The sequence below is a fragment of the Fundulus heteroclitus genome, chromosome 5 (genome assembly GCF_011125445.2).
Source record: "Fundulus heteroclitus isolate FHET01 chromosome 5, MU-UCD_Fhet_4.1, whole genome shotgun sequence".
In the NCBI taxonomy this organism is placed as follows: Eukaryota; Metazoa; Chordata; class Actinopteri; order Cyprinodontiformes; family Fundulidae; genus Fundulus; species Fundulus heteroclitus.
In genome coordinates this window covers 34,388,622-34,409,065 of record NC_046365.1, presented here as the reverse complement: position 1 = coordinate 34,409,065, position 20,444 = coordinate 34,388,622, and the positions used below count along the sequence as shown (strand labels likewise).

Below are 20,444 nucleotides of genomic sequence, written 5' to 3'. Positions count from 1 at the left end.
TAAAATTGGTCAAAAAGTGAATTTGTCTGATCAGACCTCGAAGTAATCTTGAAGAAAAATATGGTCTTCCACTGGTATTTTATATAATCATAAATAAACACACCACAATCTGAAATCTAACAAACAGTTTGAGACAGTGGATTGTATCTGCTCTGTTTTCACTCATCTGTCTGCACACGCATATGGGTCTGATTTCTCTAGCTTTTCCCCTAAAACACACACACACACACACACACACACATTCGTGTAAGACCTACGGAGTGAGGACCGAGTAAAAGCACTCACAAAGTGAGGACCAGTAGTTCTGAGCTACTTAGAAAGATAACGTTTTTATTTTCTGTCACCAGGTGTCACAGACACACAATACACCACTTCAGATTTTGCAAAAGAATTAAATTACCAAAAAAGTTTTTTACCATCAGTGTGAGGACCGAGGAGTTCAACCAACTTTTTTGACATTTTAAGTAATTAAGAAGTAAATGTACTTAAGATTTGAAAACAAACATGTTTTTTACGTTTTACTGATTAATGCACTGAAGAATAATCCAATGCTGTACTAAAAATGAAAGCTTGAGGTTGTGTGGCTCTGATTTATTACCCCTTGATAAATTAAAAGTTTTAACAAAATAATCCATTGTACTTTGAATAATGTTTATTTTAGAAACAAAGCATTTTTTGTGGACATTAGCAGAGCCTAACAACTGTTGTTCCTAATCTGCAGCATGAATTCCTCTTGCACATTGCAGAATGCACATGCATGACTCTGATTGGATAATAGCTTAATGGGCCATCTGCAGGTTGTGAATGTTGCAAAGTTGAGGGTCGGGGAGGGGTCACTCAGTGGTTGCTGGCTCAGACTTAAGCCTGAGATATTTTCTGTAAAAACAGGCATGACTTTGCACTCACTTTTATTCTAGGGGCATATGTTTAGGATTCTTTTTTAGTTTTTCTGTATGATTATTATTAATTTAGTTGTCATTGGTATAAAAATATTTTTGTTTATATACAATAAACATGCTGTACTGCCCTAAAAAGCTCAATTTAATTAATTTATAGAAAAAGGTTTGTGTCATAATTTTAACCGAGGCTGTCATATATTTAATCATAACAGCAATTCCTCTTTAAACATATTTTAAACAGCAAAGAAATCTACTGTTCAAAATGTTAAAACTCAGAAATCCAAAATTAAAATTACTTTACAGGAAGAAAACAAGATACACTATGATTTCTATGATTTCTTAAATATCTGCCCATAATAAGCATTAATTGGTCCCCAAGGTAATTTTATATAGGGCCTAAAGTGATACAGGCAAGATCTTTGAATGGAGTCATGAGGGAAAATCTGCCATTTTGTGAAACACTTGTTTTGCCTTCCTGCTGCAGGTGGGAGAGGTTTTGGCAGGAATGCATGGTACCATTTGTAGGGGAAGAGTTGATAAAGAGACTGGCTCATGCATGACATTTTAACTATATCCTACAGCCTGCAGTATGGTCCATCACTGTTCTGCACTGACATACCAGAAATGGGATTGTGTTTGACACTGTTGTTAAGGCTAGGAAGATTGGATCTGGATGTGTGTGGTATTGTTGTGAAGAGCCTGATTAGATGATTAAAACAAGTCCTCCCCCTTTTTCATAACCCATTTTCAAGTGCCAGAACTCAACCCTAAAATGATGATTGTGGCCTTTGAGGCTTTCTATTAGGCATAGGCTGGAAGCAAATACTCTCTTTCATCAAAAGCTTAAAAGCAATCTTTTTCTGGGGCTGAGTAGAGGGCAGCATGCAAACAATTGGAGCATGCACAGAAAGTTGAATAGAGGTTCCCTCAGTGTCCGAGAGAGACATTTGTCATCTAGTCTCTGAACCTGCTAGGAACAGGTTGGAGGCCCAGAAATGATCCACCCATAGTGTCACCAACCTATGGAAAGTGGCATAAGATTATTTTTTGGTCAAAAGTTCAATTTTGGCCCAGATTTGGTGAGGCTTTGTGACTGAAGGAGACCAATCTCACAGCTGACCTTTTGTGACCTTTAAGGTTTTTCCCTTTTTTGATGCACTTTTCAGTGGAGGATTTTGATTAATCTCACAATGTAGCATCTCCTGGTATTGCGGAACACAACCCCATTAGCGGCTAAGAACTGTCATATAGCTAACCTGAAGTACCTGTAGGAAGGTTCCTGTGCTCCACAGATACACCAGAAATGGGAGTGTGTTTGACCCGGCTGCTACGGCTAGGAAGCTCTGATCTGGATGTCCATGTTATAGTTGTGAAAAGCCTGATTAGACGATTAAAACGATACCTCCCCTTCCTCCATAACCAGTTGGCAAGTGCCAGAACTCAACCCTAACATGACAACTGAGGCCTTCTATTAGGCATAGGCTGGAAGTAACGACTCTCTTTCATGAAAATCTTAAAAGCTATAATAATTTTAACAAAAGAATCCATTGTACATTGAATAATGTTTATTTTAGAAACAAATAATTTTTGTAAACATTAGCAGAGCCTAACAACTGTTGTTCCTAATTTGCAGCATGAATTCCTCTTGCACATTGCAGAATCCACATGCATGACTCTGATTGGATAATAGCTTGATGGGCCATCTGCAGGTTGTGAATGTTGCAAAGTTGAGGGTCGGGGAGGGGTCACTCAGTGGTTGCTGGCTCAGACTTAAGCCTGAGATATTTTCTGTAAAAACAGGCATGACTTTGCACTCACTTTTATTCTAGGGGCATATGTTTAGGATTCTTTTTTAGTTTTTCTGTATGATTATTTTTAATTTAGTTGTCATTGGTATAAACAAAAGAATCCATTGTACATTGAATAATGTTTATTTTAGAAACAAATAATTTTTGTAAACATTAGCAGAGCCTAACAACTGTTGTTCCTAATTTGCAGCATGAATTCCTCTTGCACATTGCAGAATCCACATGCATGACTCTGATTGGATAATAGCTTGATGGGCCATCTGCAGGTTGTGAATGTTGCAAAGTTGAGGGTCAGGGAGGGGTCACTCAGTGGTTGCTGGCTCTGACTTAAGTCTGAGATGTTTTCTTAAGTAAAAATAGCCATGACTTTGCACTGAGTTTTATTCTAGGGGCATAATGTTTAGGATCCCTTTTAGATTTTCTGTATGATTAATTTTAATTTTGTTATCATTGGCATAAAAATATTTTGTTTATATACAATAAACATGCTGTACTGTCCTAAAAAGCTCATTTTGATTAATTTATAGAAAAAGGTTTGTGTAATAATTTTAACTGAGGCTGTCATAGATTTCATCATAACAGCAATTCTTCTTTTCACATATTTTAAACAGCAAAGAAATCTACTGTCCAAAATGTTAAAACTCAGGAATCCAAAATTAAAATGATTACTTTACGGGGAAAAAACAGCATACTCTATGATTTCTTAAATATCTGCCCATAATAAGCATTAATTGGTCCCCAAGGTAATTTGATAGGGCTTAAAGTGATACCAGCAAGATCTTAGAATGGAGTCATGACGGAAAATCCGCCATTTTGTGAAACACTTGTTTTGCCGTCCTACTGCAGGTGGGGGAGGTTTTTGCAGGAATGCATGGTACCATTTGTAGGGGAAGAGTTGATAAAGAGACTGGCTCATGCATGACACTTTAACTATATCCTACAGCCTGCAGAACTGTCCATCGCTGTGCTACACTGACATACCGGAAATGGGAGTGTCTTTGACTCTGCTGCTAAGGCTAGGAAGATCTGATTTCGGTGTGCGTGGTATTGTTGTCAAAAGCCTGATTAGACAAATAAAATGAGACCTCCCCTTTCTCCATAACCTGTTGGCAAGTGCCAGAACTCAACCCTATTATGACGATTGAGGCCTTTCAGACTTTCTATTAGGCATAGATTGGAAGCAAATACTCTCTTTAATCAAAAGCTTAAAAGCTATATTTTTCTGGGGCCGAGTGGAGGGCGCCAAGCAAACAATTGGAGCATGCACAGAAGGTTGAATAGGGGTTCCCTCAAATCAGATAGAGACATTTTCCATCTTGCCTCTGAACCTGCTAGGACCCGGTTGGAGGCCCAAAAATGACCCACCCATACCATCACCAACCTATAGAAAGTGGCATTAAATTATTTTTTGGTCAAAAGTTCAGTTTTGGCCCAGATTTGGTGAGGCTTTGTGACTGAAGGAGACCAATCTCACAGCTGACCTTTTTTGACCTTTAAAGTTTTCCCCCTATTTGAGGCACTTTTCAGTGGAGGATTTTGATTAATCTCACAATGTAGCATCTCCTGGTATTGCGGAACACAACCCCATTAGCGGCTAAGAACTGTCATATAGCTAACCTGAAGTACCTGTAGGAAGGTTCCTGTGCTCCACAGATACACCAGAAATGGGAGTGTGTTTGACCCGGCTGCTACGGCTAGGAAGCTCTGATCTGGATGTCCATGTTATAGTTGTGAAAAGCCTGATTAGACGATTAAAACAATACCTCCCCTTCCTCCATAACCAGTTGGCAAGTGCCAGAACTCAACCCTAACATGACAACTGAGGCCTTCTATTAGGCATAGGCTGGAAGTAACGACTCTCTTTCATGAAAATCTTAAAAGCTATCTTTTTCCGGGGCTGAGTGGGGGGCAGCAAGTGAACCATAGGAACATGCACAGAACCTTGAATACAGATTCCATCAACAGCAGAGAGAGAGACTTCTGCCGTCTGGCCTCTGAACCTGCTAGGACCCAGTCAGAGGCCCAGAAATGACCCACCCAGGCACTATAGCGTCACCACCCTATGGAAAGTGGCATTAGATCCCTTTGTGGTCAAAAGTTCAGTTTTGGCCCAGATTTGGTGATGCTTTGTGACTGAAGGAGGCCAATCTGACTGCTGACCTTTTGTGACCTTTGAAGTTTTTCCCCTATTTGAGGCACTTTTCAGTGGAGGATTTTGAATAATCTCACAGTGTAGCATCTCCTGGTATTGCGGAACACAACCCCATTAGCGGCTAAGGACTGTCATGTAGCTAACCTGAAGTACCTGTAGGAAGGTTCCTGTGCTCCACAGATACACCAGAAATGGGAGTGTGTTTGACCTGGCTGCTATGGCTAGGAAGGTCTGATCTGGATGTGTATGTTATTGTTGTGAAAAGCCTGATTAGACGATTAAAACGATACATCCCCTTCCTCCATAACCAGTTGGCAAGTGCCAGAACTCAACCCTGACTTGACAACTGAGGCCTTCTATTAGGCATAGGCTGGAAGCAACAACTAATTTTCATCAAAAGCTTAAAAGCTATCTTTTTCTGTAGCTGAGTTGGGTGCAGCAATTAAACAATAGGAGCATGCACAGAAGTTTGAATAGGGTTTCCATCAATGTCAGAGACATCTGCTGTCTGGCCTCTGAACCTGCCAGGACCTTTTGTGACCTTTGAGGTTTTTCCTCTTGTTGAGGCACTTTTCAGTGGAGGATTTTGATTCATCTCACAGTTTAGCATCTCCTGGTAATGCAGAATACAATCTTGTTCTTACCGTTTCTCAGTTCAAGTTTCAAAATTATACTGTCTTTTCCTGCTCAGTGGTCCTCCAGAGAGTTCAGCAGCCTTAATGAGCTGAGCTCTGCTTTCATCCTGTCACCAGCCCGTTAACCCCATCATCCCTGCTGTTACCAGTCTGTTATTATGTCTACCTGTTACCTGCTTCTCCAGGACTCTTCTGCCATCTACACATTGTTTAATTGTTTAATTAATTTTAATCTACACATGATTATATTACAAAAAATTTCAACATCATGTCTAGCTTGAATATCATGTTCCCTGTCTGAGCATTGAATAAGTCTGAAGGCATATTACCATTTTTATTTATGCATAAAGCCTGAAAATACATATTTGGTTGATACTGATTCAATCTATGTTTTGCCTACACTATAAAAAATGTACTGCCTATATATTAAATAATAAACTGATCACTAAAAAAGGCATTCAATCTGGGAAGATTTGGGTGCAGCGCCAAAAGAACACCTATAGGGGGAGCAGTAGAGAACCAGTTTGGTGGAAACCTGAGTGCAGTTGCAGAACTATACACTAGAGGGACCTAGTGAGAAGAGAATTGTGAACCTTCAGACTTATTTTACATTAAAAATGAGGACCTTTTATAAAAAAGACAGAGTAACATCTATATGGCTAGTAGAGCTCATTACTATATGAAAGACAGTGAGGACCAGGAAAATGTCCTCACTTCCCAAAATTTACCTCACTTTGTTGGTTAAAAACTGGTGATGGTCCTCACTCTGATGCAAGAACAAACACACACACACACACACACACACACACACACACACACACACACACACACAGCTCTGCTGCAGATAACCATCTCCACTCAGAAGACAGCAGCATGCTGCTGGGTGCTGACTGTGTCAAACTGTTACGTCTGCTGCACAGAGGGTCTGATTGAAGTTGCACAGCAGACCTGTACCTGCACAACAAAGCCCACTGAGGACATCGTATTCAGTTTCAGGGAACATCGGACTCTGCTTTACTTTCACTTTAACGTGCATTAAGCCAGATCCATATCACTGACTTTGTTCTGGACTAATCGTAGGTTTAAGTTCATTCTGTTTTAAAAAAATAGCCTACATGCATTTCTATTCTCCCGTAATCCCCGAGACAACTAGGCAAACAAAATGTCAGACACATCCAACTTCAAAATACGTGTTAAATCCATATTGCCACACCCACATACACCTATAAACTTGTAGTGACAGGTCTTTTTTACTGGTTGGGGAGTGGTACTTTTACCAACTAGTATTGGTAAAAAGCCTTTTGTTGTAGGCATTTAAAGCAATTACGTATGAGCACAAGGGTGGAATAACAATGTTTAGGATTCATCAGGTTTCAGTGTTGACACTGGCCGCCACGCCCGCAGTTACCAATAAAAGGCTGTGACCTAACAATGTTTTTTTTGTAATCCCTAAAAAGCTTGTTATAAATCACAACAGCCTACCTGTAATTATATCTGTACACAGCTTACACGCTGTCATGGAAAGTGTGAAGTCGGATTTCTATCATGCTCCACTTCTGGATATTAAGGGGAAAAGAAAAAAATGTACCGCTCTATCTATATCTATATCTATATATATCTATATATATCTATATATATATCCTGCACATGTTGCACTCTTTGTGTCAAGTATCCAGAGAGGGTGTCAGAATAACCCATCCTGCGCTTATCAAGGTCGCAGAGTCTGTGGAAAGACAGAATCCACATTGTTTGAAATCTAGAAGAAAGTTTCCACAGTCAGTGACGATTTTGGTGCCCTGTCATCTGCTGGTTCTGGTCCACTGGGTTTTCTGGAGTCCAAAGTCAACACTAACCTGACCCTAGCCAAATGAATTTCGCTCCGCCTAGCTCCACTCATCCATCTGGAACTGATCCATAGGAATGGCGTTTCAGAAGGCTGGGCCTTATCAAAAATCCTTGCATATGATTGGATAAGCCACTTGTCTGTCATCTTTATCGACGTGCTATTTCAACCACTCACACTGAAGCCAACCCGTAACGCTGATGAGAGCGACGCAGGAAAAAACAAAACTTGCCAAATCCGGTCGGGAGAAGGGCGAAAACATCGTTTCCACCAACAAAAGCCTTCAGAGCCGTTCTCTGATGTTCTTTTAATGAAACAATATCAGGTAGATTGGACAACACAGAAGAAATAGCAGCATCAATGTTAACGCTTGCTTCCTCGACGCAAGCCGCCATTGTTGTCTGAATCAAAACAGTCTCACGTCGCGGTCGCTTCTCCACTACGTCACATCTATGAAACTCCAGCCCTGCGTCCTGATTGGCTGGACAATAAAATTGGTTGGAGAATCTCTCTATGGGAGAGATCCCAGATGGATGTGAGTGAAGCTAGGCGGAGCTAAGCGGAACGAAATTCTTCTGGCTCGTCAGGTTACTTCAACGCATCCGTCTACCAGGAAGTTTTACAGCACTTCGAGCTTCCTTTTACTAGTTTTATAAAATATGCTGGTTTCATTTTCCACCAGGCGTTTGGTACTGGCCCACTTGGCCAAATGTACCAATAGCTGGTTCTCTGACCCTGGTGTTACTCGATTGACCAACAAATGGAACTGACCTAAACCGCGTAGAGAATTTGTGGGATATTGTCACGAGGAAGATAAGCGACACCAGAACCAACAATGCAGATGACCCGAAGGCCGCTACCAGAGCAAGCGGGGCTTCCTGAAAACCTCAGCAGAACCACAGGCCAATTGCCACCATGCAACAGTGCCGTTACGCTGTAATTCATGCAAAATGAGTCCAGACCAAGTACAGCGAGCTGGGAAATGAACATACTATTCAGTAGCCGGACATTTGTTTTTAAAATATCCTTCTTTAATGATCATATAATATATTCTAATTTCCTTGAGCACTGAATTCTAGGTTTCAATTATCTGTAAGCCCTAATCATCAAAATAACAAGAAATAAAGGTTTGAAATATTTCCCTCAATTAGTATTGAATCAATATTTTCTGAAATCAGTGACAGAAAATATTGACCTTTTCATGATACTCTAACTTTTCATATACAGGTACATTTAAAAAAAATAAATGTTATGGTGTCAGATGTCCCCTTTAGCTTTTCCTTGTGGGCTCAAACAATGTGTACCACCTGTTGTAAAAGTCCAATTCTGTAGTTTTATAGGTTTGAGTATCTTAAACTACCCTTTAACTATGGAAAAAGAATCTCCACCTTTTCACATCACTGGCTGTCAGATTAAACTGTAAAACTTTGCTCTGTTTGACTCATTGAACCATTATTGTAAGAGTCCAGCATCTTTTTGAAGGTCTTGTACTGTCAGAAATGCACTTTGTTTTGTGAAAATTTTATTTGCCTCTGCATTTGTCTCAGGATAAACTTGAGGCAATGTGATGCAAATGCTAATTGTAAAATGTGTCTTGCAGGAAAGTCAAACGTCGTAGCAAAAGAAGCGGTGTCCAGATGGACGGGTGAGTTCTTGATGTTGTGATAAACGTATAATCATTAACAACTGATGATCCTATGACATTAAGATGCACAAATCACCTAACTTGCTGGAGTAAATCTCCTAGTTTTTCCTATTATTGTTAATATGTAGTGAATTCAGTCGATGAAATGGTTTAACGTTATAGTTATGCAAAATATAAAAGCAAGAATTTAGTTTTCCATACTTGCGGATGTGCATAAACTGTCTTAATGGCAGTGAGTTGATGCAGTCTGCTTTTGTTTTTAGACTGGAGTTTCATTATCAGCTGAATTTACCCAAAATATTTTGTTATAATTAGGAGTGAATGGGAATGTATTGGATTAAATCTGAATCTGACTCTATAATCATAAAGAATTGGTTTGATTTGAATTGAATCCGAGCTAATTGGGTCCAAATTGGTCGTATTTGTTACGTTTCTTGAGTTTACATTGTCAATTGGTGCTCTATAAATAAACTGGATTGCAGCGGAGTTTCTCCATTCGTTTCTCCACTGGACTTGTTTTCAACTACAGAAATAAAGTCCAGTTGCTTTGTTTTTAACTTTTTTTTGGAACATTCGTTAAAGCAAACTTTTCACTAGTGAAAACATGAAGAGAGACACAGGGTAACGTATGTGATTTTATTTTCCGAAAAGTTTTAAAGGGGATATATCATGCAAAATTAGCCCTTCAATACATTTTGTTGTGCACTTAGTCTCTAGATAAGCAGCAAAGTTTTATTTAATCTTTCTACGAGCTGCACAGATAACTTCACATTCTTTCTGGGACATATTTTAAGCTCAGTTTTTGCTGTTCTCTATTCGTTTTTTTTTTTTTTTTTTTTTAACAAATGTCACAGTATTTGCTGCGAAGCTGCTAAACAAGGTTGTGGGCTTCAGGCTAACCCATTTTGTGAATTCACCTTTTTTTTTTTTGGTTTCTCAGAGCGATTTTGTAGTCAAAGCTGAAGGGTGCAGATGCTACAGGTGGATAAATAAAAAAATATTCGGTTGTTGGGTGTATTAACCCACATAATTCATTACACCATCCCCCAGCATACTACAAAAATGGCCAAACAGGGTGGAGTGCAGAGCTCTATGATCTGGAGGGGGTGGGGTGCATTTAAAGGGACGGCACCAAAACGAGTTGCTCTCAGACGCATATCAGAACGGGGGTGAACAAAGGGGGATGTGGGGGTAAACTAACGGAAAACTGAGACCATAGTATTGCAGTTACACTTTATATAGACCACAAGTGATAGATTTTATTGTGAAAAGGATGAACTTTAAAGCATAAGCTGTCCCCTCTCAAACACTGCAAGTTCTGTTTTCATCTTTGCCGTGGAGTCAGTTTCCATTTTATGTCCAAATAGATTTCACTTGGAAAATGTGCAAGAAACAAGAGCCTTTTTAATGTCATGGCTATTCGGATACTTTCATCTTTCAGTTTATTAAAGTTTAAAAACTACAGGAAAAAAATCAGTCCATGAAAAACCTGAACAAAATATTAATAATCATTAAAAGAGGATTGCAACATTTCTATATAAGTGCCTATTTTCGAACAAGGTAAATAGTATTTCACCTTGGTTGCCTCTCTCTCTCTCTTTGTTTTCCACTTTTGCTCAGAAATCTCAACAGTGCCTCGTTTTCATTACGTTTGTTGCAAAGATCAGATTTGCCATAATCGGCCAAATCCTTTCCAGGTGCTGCAGATCCTTTAGAGCTGAGAGGACTTTTTTCTGTTTTTTACAAATTGTCTAATCTTCAGCCAAAACCTCAACGCTGACAGAAACAAAAACACGAGGGGTTTTCTGTCCGTCAGCTCAACCGGGGGCTTCCAGGAGTCGTTTCCCAACTGACTCCGTTTTATCGAGTGACATTTAGACCGTTTTATTTAACAGTACTATAATATGTAGTGTTGAGCGTTTGTTTCCTCTTTCAGACAATGTTTTTGCCATCAAGTCTTGGACAAAAAAGAAGTTTTCTTTCGACGACAGCCGCATCAACAAGGCCTTCGGCATCCCTGAGGACTTCGACTACATGGACTGATCAGGACGCCTTCCGTGAAAAGGGAAAAACGGCCAGACGAATGTTTGTTAGAGGTCTCTGTTGGAACCCTAGTTTTCTGTTTTGTCCCCTGGAGCGAAGATGACGGCACCAGGATTCAGTTGGTTTCACCGCTTTGAAAAGGGGCTGTTTGTTGGTGAGTCCGCCGACCCAGATGGACTCGGTCAGCAGACGCGTCGCATAGGTGCAACTGGAGACGAGTCGGAGCCAAGCATTAGCGGCTGGCTCCTTGGACACCTGTTTGGATGAAAACCGAGACCGCCGAGCTGACGATGGAAACAAATCAACACTCGGTGCATCGGTACCTCTAATTGGAGCATTTATATGTCTTATACAGATGGTTTGGGATCAAATAGTGGGGTACTTCTTCGTCTCCATTTTCCATCCTTGTTCACCATCGAGCAGCCTCGATTTGCTGCAGCAGAATAAAATGTTGAAGGCAGCTTTAGGGAATAGTTTGTAAATATTTACTTTCTGAGCTGCATTAAAGTTATTGCAAATATATTTAAGCCTTCATTTTGTATTTCTGCTACCAGTTGAGGTTTGTGGTGTTAAAACTTTTAGATTTTTTTTTTCTTTAGACCAGGCCTTCTGCTTTATATATTTATGCAGAATCTTTCATTAAAGCGTTTCTCCCACCAAAGCTGCACTTGTGCCTTCCGTGTGTACAAATGGGGAACTGTGTTGTCCTAAAATGTTGCCCTGTTTCCTCTCGTCACGTTCTGTTTTAAACAAATGCAAAATCTGGTATTTGGTTGTTCTGTGTTTACTCATCTGACCTAGATGAGACGCGTTGGTTGGCCGATTTAAATTTCAAATGTGCCATGTGCGGGCGGCGCAGCACCACGTTGGTTAAAGCTGTCTCCGGTTTTTTGTGTGAAGTTTGCATTTTTTTGTTATTCCACTTTGATCTTCTTGGGTTTCCTTTCCAATAAGCAAGACCTCCGTATTATATCTTTCTTTTTTTTTTTTTTTTTTTTTTATGGCCCTATGGGAGTGACTGTGTTCATCTTGTGATGGGTTGGCAGTGCAAAATGGGTGTAACCCACCTGATAACAGCTGGGATCGGCTCCAGCTCCTCCTCGATCTTGAACAGCAGGTTTAGCGCACTTTAAAAACATGCATCTGCGATGGCAAATCCACTATTTTAATTGAGCGTAATTTTTCGGGTAGGGCTCGATGTCCAGTTAGTTTGGCCTACAAACGTCTGCAGCGATGCAGCCGATGGGGGAAGTGGGGGGGGGGGGATGTGCTCTAGTTGCTGACACACCCACATGTGTGAAAAGTGGCTTCATGCAGGTACCTGTCCAACCTGTCCCAGCCATGATTCATTCACATGACATGCTGCCTGTCGACACTTTCATAACAGATGGAGTTTTACTCACTGACTTTCACAGAACTATTAAGTACAGCTTGTTTTGGTGAAGACGGGTTAGCCTCTGGCTCGGCTCCCTGAAGACCTCTCAAAGTATTTGCATACACAAAAGAACAGCTAGTTCCTTGTAGTGATTGGTAAACTGCTAATGCTCATTAATCAGTGTTGACATCAAGCCAGAAATGGGACAAGAATGCACACATTCTGTTTCTGATATACTAATGCAGATATGAGTAGTTTTTTTATTTTTTTTTCATCGCATTGTCTTAAATGACTTAAAGGTCCCCATTGGTCCTTTAAATCATTACTTTGTAAAGTGGAAAGCAAAAAAGGGTTCTAATTTTTGGATTTAACTTTGCATTAGATGCAAATAAAGCCTTGGGAATATCAAAATGATTATCAACTCTTACACATGGAAACAAACATCTTGTGCAAACCAGTAAAAGGCCAAACATGACACACGGTTGCATACTTCTGTGGTTTACAAGTATTTCGTAATGTAAAAAAAATACACTGGAGAATGTATAAAAGTAATTAGATCCATAATATGTCTCTAATTCTCTGTATCTCCCAGGCTCAATTGTCCCCCCCCCCCTTTCTTAGGGAGAAAGGGGGGGGGGCAATTTCTAATTAAGCTCATAGTCCACTCTGGCTCCAAGGAGAGCTCCGAAGCATCGCAGACCTGCGCACAAGACCAGGAAAGCGTTAATTCAGAGTTTTGTCTCACATTGGAAAGTTCTGCACCTTCTTTGGACCAGAACTACCAGGTTTTGCTGATGAAGAGGCTGATGTGCAATTAGGCGTATGGGGGGGGGGAAAGAGCAGTTTAGATAGCTGTTCAAGAGAAAAACGTAAGAAACCGTCCATATCTCACCTTGACCTGTTGAAAGTATATGTTATAAAATACTCTTGAACTTGATTTGAAGGTTTTAGCGTCAATAAATTAAAATGTTTTAAATTGTTTAAACATTTTTTCTTCAAGATTTAAAGGAATTGGTGTGCTGCTTTGTAAAAGTACAAATAATAATCAGCATTGTGTCAACATTGTTACAAATGGCATTGTGAATTAAGATTTATGCCATTTCTGCTACCAACAGCATTTTTTGGGGGGTGGACACTCATCATGGTTCTGGGCCCTATCTGAATACCCTTATAGAGCAAGGACTCTTTAACAGTGGAAGTGCATCAGCGGTCGCCATGATAAGTGCAGGAAAAGAAGCCTGCATGCTCCCTTCCACGGCTAGTTTGCCAAGGAACCACGCGATGTCCCTTACTGGCGCTTAAGGTATCCCACAATCCTCTGCGTGACGTGACGCATAAGCACAGCCTCCTCACAGAAATCAACGAAATCGGCCAGACAGGAGCTAGCTCGCTCTTTGTAGTTCATTTCCGGCCTGGATTTGACTCATCATCCATGTGTGTTTCTGTGTCGTAGTGACATCGGAGTTATGAAGGCTAGGAGCTACTATTAAGGGTATACGGATGGAGCACTGGTTCTGCTGGAGGTTGAGGTTTAATCCTGACTAGAGGTCAGGATTAAAGTAATTTCTCTCCACTGTCGCCGCATGCTTGCTCAGGAGGAAATTCTGAGGATTCATTGCAATCTGCCTTTTTTTTTAATGGACAGGTTTCTACTACTTTGATTCTGCTGTTTGAAAATTTTTATTTAATTTAACATGATTTTGGCCTTTTGGTTTGACTATTTTGACTATATATATATCTCTATCTATCTATCTATCTATCTATCTATCTATCTATATATATATATATATATATATATATATATATATATATATATATATATACACACACACACTTCATATGTATGTACTATATGTATGTACTATTTTGTTAATTGCTTTATGAGTGATCATTTGTATTTTAGGATTGTCTATAGCACTTTGGTCCTGGTGTTTAAAGTGCTTTATAAATAAAATTTGGTATGGTGTGTATATATATATATATATATATATATATATATATATATATATATATATATATATATATATATATATATATATATATATAATGATGTAATGAGCAGCCCGACCTGAACCGGATGTTGTCCCTAAACCCTAAAATGTGAAAAATGAAACAACTCCATAATAAAAATGTGTTTACATTCCACCGCCGCGGAGCACTTTAAACAAGCCTGACGCCTTTCCGTGGCGCTTGCTAGTGTCAGCCCCAGCCCGCCGCCGGAGACGTGCCAGTGACAGCCCCGACGATGGGCAGCTACACCCACTGCACGCCGAGCCTGTGCGGGCGGTGAGGAAGCCGCCGCTGCCGCAGCCCAGTGAGACAGAAGCAGCAGCAGCAGCAGCAGCGCGGCGGAACACACGGCAGGCTGCTAGCTGAGAGGGCGGCATGGCGCGGCTACAGGACGTCCACCAGGGCAGCCGCTGTCACAGGAAAACCTGGATTAATGTACTATTAGGAATACTTCAAATACTTCTGCCACACGTTCAGCACGGAGGGGCTCAGCTGCAAGGTTTGTGTTCACCTTTATTTTAGGTTTTTCTCTTTTTTTTTTTCCACGGGGGGAGGAACAATAACACAACCGTTGCTGCGAGAGAGAGAGAGAGAAGGGGGGAAAAAAATGAAGTTAGCTACCTGACAGCGTTACGCTAAAAAAATGGCAGAAGGGCTCGACTATCTCCCTATAAAGGAGGTCTGTTCGAGCTGGTAAATCTAAATAACGGGTTTTAGGGCAATTCTGTGCCGCTTAATGTGGTTTTAAGAGTATTTATTCCAAGTTGGTTAGCCTCTGAGCTAGCCTGCTGCTAAACCAGCAGCTAGCCTTTGTCAACTTCCCGAGCTGGACTCGTTTTCGTTTGTGTGTTTCACTCCGATTTCAGATCTTTATTTATTTAACCTCCCAAATAATTTAATTCAGAGTAACGATATAGTGCTAGTTCACAACATAAATCATCTCTTGATTAAATTCGGTTTTATTTCGTCCCAGTTCATACCTTTTTTTTTTTAGATTCAAGTCCCAGCCACAAACTGTTCAGTTCTAACTTAATGTTGTACAGTTCAACAAAGATAAGCAGAGCATGCAGTGCCAATTAGAAGGAAATAAAAAAAAGTTTGCCTAAAATCACCAGCTGATTTAAACAGACTGGACCATATATGCTTTCTATGAGACATGCCACAAAGTGAAAGAAAATCTTTGCAAATAATAATGCATGTGTAGGTTGTAGGAACAGTAAGCGACAATAGTTGATCGGTATGTCATCCAGCAGGTGCCTGCAGAGATCCTAACTATACATTTTATCAAAAAGGAAAGTTTTTTTTTTTTTAAATCCAAGTCCTCATGGTCCGCCGGATGTTTACGTGAGGGGGGAAAAAAAGTGGGAGCTTGGTCTGCAGAAGCTCCCATTCTACTTTTAAAATCTCTTTAAATGCCATAAGACAGGTTCGCTACTCGTTTTTGCATTTCGATTTCAACTTTTCCAGACTGAATTTTCTCGATTTCTTTCATTAGTTCTGAAAGTTTGTTCTGCAAAGTCAGTAGAGCACAATTGTCTTTAAATTACCTGTAAAAGACGAGCCTTACGTTTACTTTCAATTGGGCTGTGCTGTAAAGGACCCTCTATGTCAGGTGTGACCAAACTGTGGCCCGGGGGCCATTTGCGGCCCCTGTGATGATTTTGTGTGGCCCTCCATCTCCATTGTAAGAAAGATTTGGTCCACCTGCACAGGTGGCTGGTGCAAATGCCAACTTTTCATTCTTAATTAGGGCAAAATTCTTATAGACGGGTGAAAATCTTACGATTTAAAATGTTAGATAAAACGCAAAGTGATCATTTTTAGTAACCACCCTTTTTACATCCTCTTAAAAATTCATAATAAACAGGACCACATCTGTCCCAGGATGTTTTCTCAAATTCAGACTTTGGTTAATTTAATTCAGATTTGAATTAATTTGTTAAAATTGGTTAAATAGAGCAAGTGTTTTCAAAGAAATACTGACCCAAATCCTGTTCTTAAGTTGCTAAATAAGAAAGAATTCATTTTTTTCTGTGTTTTTCTATCAAGCCCAAAATAATTTGCTAACTAGATGACCATCCTTTGATAAGGCAAATGAGCAAAAAACCCTTTTAACTTGGGATGTACAATGATTTACACATCCCTTTGTGGCTAAATTTCTGACTAATTTGTTTACCTAAAATTATCATGTTTTGTAGAGCAGTTAAGAAAAAAAATTCACAAAATGTTTTGGTTATTTATTCAACACATCAGAGGACATCTGACCTGACGATTTCGGCCCATGTGGCAAAAAGTTTGGACACCCTGCTCTATGAACGTGGGCTTGAACTGAGAAGTGACTTCCTTGATGACTTGACTCAAGTAGGACGCGAGTCACAGATTTGATGACTCTGTCATTTTAGAAAGTACTTGTGACTTTAATTTGAGTACTAATGACTGGGGTACTAATGACTGGGGGCCCATTCCAGTTGCCCACAAGTGAAAGGCATAAGTTACAAGTTCATTGCAAAGCTGAAAACCTTCAATAATGAAGCGTAACATTTAAAGAATTTAGATGCTCGGTGACATTTAAAAGAACACTTTAAAAAAAATGTGTTGCATTTGATGGATTACTGGTTGTGACTTGCTAACAACTTGACATTTAAACCATAGGACTTGGGACTTGTTAGCCTTGACTAACATCTCTGAACTGAGACTCACCAGACTCGACTATAAAGACACGAGTCTTTCTTGTGACCTGGGAGGTAATGACTCTGACCCAACTCTGCACCAGGAAGCATTCATTCCATTATTGTCTTTAAGCAATAAGATAAGATTGGCTTTATTGATCTCACATTGGAGAAATTCACTTGCCACATCGGCTCATTAGTCAATAATCAGAAGAAGGTGTTAAAGTAGGAAAGGTGCATCAGTGCATAACTATCAACAAATTCAGTGCAGCCCTGGCCATTTTACGCTGTTGCTTAGCGACTTATTTTTAGATACAGAACACACAAACACTGAGTTCAAACTAAACCCTTTATTCAACCAGTTTATTACCAAAACTGCAGGTTTTTAAAAAAGAAAAAGGCTCTTTGAACTCTTTAAAGGGGGCGGGGCTTGGTTCCTGAGTCTACGTTGTGATTGGTTGGGAGGATATAATGACTCTAATATTAACCAACATGGCTAGAATGCATAAGGAAGTTAAACTATTGAACCTTTTTTATTGACCTTTTGTTTCTATCCTCGATATGCGTCTATCAATAGATATATATTCTTATTGAATTATCGTCCAGTACTATTTTGGCATGTTCCTTTTTATGCCGCAGAAGACTTTACCTGTGAAAATCAAGGTCTTTCAAACACGCTGCACCTACAAAGATGAGTAAGCTGGGCTGGATTGCCTGTTGGGACCCGAGGCAGCTTGGCGTTGTCTTAAAGGGCCACTGCCCAGTTTGTAGGCTTCTGGTAGCTCACAGGGCGGCAGGGTGTGGCTACAGCACTTGGTCTGCCAGGTTTAACCAAGCTTCTGCTAGACCAGCTTCTATCGTCTGTTTTTCAAAATTGACGTAACATATTTATCTGGACAACATCTGCATCGTCCCACGATAAAGCAATCCTTCAAGAAATCTTGTTTGTAAACCTTTTATTCTCTTTGTAAAAAACGAAATATTCATAAAGCCTCGTTTAAACTTTGATGTTTTTTTTTTTAGAGGCTGAAAGAGAGATGTGAATTTGCCCCTATTTAAAGTAAATATCTGCGGTTTCCCTGGTGAGAAGTTCAGAGACCGAAGGCTAGACCGAATGTTAGACTTAAACTGTGCTGCTGCAAATCAGAGATAAAAAATAATTTTAATATCAATCGGAAATCCTCTGCGTTTTGACAAATTCAGATGTTAGTGTTGGGGGAAAAAAGTCAATTTAGGCACAAAGTCTGGAACATCAAACCTTACTCCCGTGCTTTTCCAGACTTTAAAAGACAACCTAGGGACCCTTACGAGTAAACCTAAAGTCTGATGGCAAAGTGCTCCGGTGGAATAACATAAAACAACATTTTTTTTTAAATGTAAGACTGAACTTGATGATTTAGAACCCTGTTTATTAGAGATAACGATTTAGCAGAATTTAAAATCCAAGGGGCCGCGTGAGTCCTAACTCGTTAGAGCATTCTGGTTCAGCTGATTTGTCTTTTTGTTTTGCTCCTAATAAAAATAAGAAACTGCATAACATCACCAGTGGCTGCTAGCTCTTCCACAAAAACCTGTGTCTTATTTTCTGATTTCTTCTTCTTCTCCCATGAAGCCCTGGGTCAGATGTCCCCCAGCGTGGTCTGGCAGCCGGAGGAGACGGAGCCATTGGCCCCGCTGCAGGTACTCACTCTCTTCCTTCCTGACTGTGACAGACGGCAGCTTTTTAACGCGTGGATGTGAGAGAGTAGAAACGCCACGCTGAGGATTTAGGACAATTCTTGATTTGTTTGCATCCAAATAATAAATGAAACCGGAATGAGACGCTCTGTTTAGTTAATGCACACTTTAACCAATCTGTGCCGGGTTATTTTCCTTACTTAGGTTGTCGTGCTTGTCTCTTTTCGATTATTTTATTCTATTCCCATCACTTTCCAGTAGGGCTTTGGGATGATTATGTAATCGCGGAGCACAGCGGCCTCACTGATAACCTGTCATGAGGCCGTCACCTGACGCGCTGCGCTACCTGAGGGCGGTGAGCTGCACTTCCTGCGGGGCTCTTATCAAGAGGAGGCGCTTGTAATCGCAGCGAGAACAACGCGGCTGCTTTAGTGCACGGGTGTAAACCTTCAAAGATGTGCGAGGCGCGTTTTTAGTGCTGAATACGGTGGGAAAACATGTTGCAGGTCATTCAGTCTGCAGACAAGTGCAATATGTATGTTTCTCAATACTTCCTCAGCAGTCTGTACGCTGCAATGATTACCGCATTCGTGCCGGTTTAGGAAGCTGGAGAACTGTATTGGTTCGTTTTGGGTTTACCTGTCAGTTCGTTCGGTTGGCCGTCACATTTAACAATGGAGGACAGAGCGTCTGTATCAGTTACACGGGCTGCGGTCAGCAGAGCGTGGCGTTGGTGTCTTTACACGCCGGCGCTGCTGGTAGTCAGCTCGGCGTGCGGCTCAGGCTGAGCGCTCCGCTGAGCGGCGGTGCTGGAGCTGCTGCAGCGTTGGGGTCAGAGGTACGACTCTGCGTCCACCAGGACTTAATTCAGGCGCATCTGTAAAGTGCAGCGCACTGGTCTAATTCTAAAAGACTCTTATTAAGTTTTCTCCTAGTTTACTTTAACTCTACAAGCTTAAACTAGGGCTGAACAATTTTGGAAAATAATCTAATTGCGATTTTTTTTCTTAATATTGTGATTTAATGCGATTTTTTTAAAAATGTATTTATTTATTTTTTCCCCAGTTTAATTTATCATGTCTTTTTAAACATATACAAACAACAAATCATTTTGTTTCCTCGCTGTGCAGATTAGTTGCTAAAAGACCCACAGCATCTAGACTCAGTAATGATTGCGTTCTGCCTACAATATATTTCAACCAAAATTGCAATTTTGACTTTTCTCTGCGTTAACCACAAGCAACAAAAATGTAAACAAGGACTATTCAAAACAAGAACTTTTAATGTTTCTATTAATCAGAATATTATTCAAGAGAACAGCTTTTAGTTGATTTGGACATCAATCCTTGTTGAACATAAAGTGCAACCAACAAGCAAGTCTATGTATTAAACTGATTGACCTGTACTTAATGCTATGTATGATTTATATAAACTCTAAAACAAGTAATACAATTAGATTATCTCACTGCTGCAACTGTCTTCCCTTCCATGTGGAGGCAAACCCACTTTAAACTTTTTACCAACACCTAATGGGCGCGTCTAATTCACTAATTGTTACATAGCCAAAAATTGCAGACTCTGCAATTTGGAAATTGCGTTTTTTTTTAAATCGCGATTATATTGAAAATGCGATTAATCGTTCAGCCCTAGCTTAAACGCATCTTTTCCACTTTAACCTGTTGTTCTTC

The 20,444-nt window shown here is 40.1% G+C and overlaps 2 protein-coding genes across 2 annotated transcripts in view; both read left to right on the top strand.

Moving 5' to 3' along the window:
- mnd1 (meiotic nuclear divisions 1 homolog (S. cerevisiae)) overlaps positions 1–11,632 on the top strand; it is a 30,369-nt gene extending 18,737 nt beyond the window's left edge. Inside the window, exons 7-8 of the mRNA XM_012873843.3 lie at positions 8,938–8,982; positions 10,919–11,632. Coding sequence (XP_012729297.2) covers positions 8,938–8,982; positions 10,919–11,025 — 152 coding nt within the window. The 3' untranslated portion in view covers positions 11,026–11,632. The remainder of the gene's footprint in view (positions 1–8,937; positions 8,983–10,918) is intronic.
- Positions 11,633–14,623: 2,991 nt separating this feature from the next.
- Positions 14,624–20,444, top strand: part of tmem131l (transmembrane 131 like) — a 45,798-nt gene continuing 39,977 nt past the window's right edge. The window contains 2 exon segments of the mRNA XM_012873856.3: positions 14,624–14,909; positions 18,692–18,759. Coding sequence (XP_012729310.2) covers positions 14,786–14,909; positions 18,692–18,759 — 192 coding nt within the window. The 5' untranslated portion in view covers positions 14,624–14,785.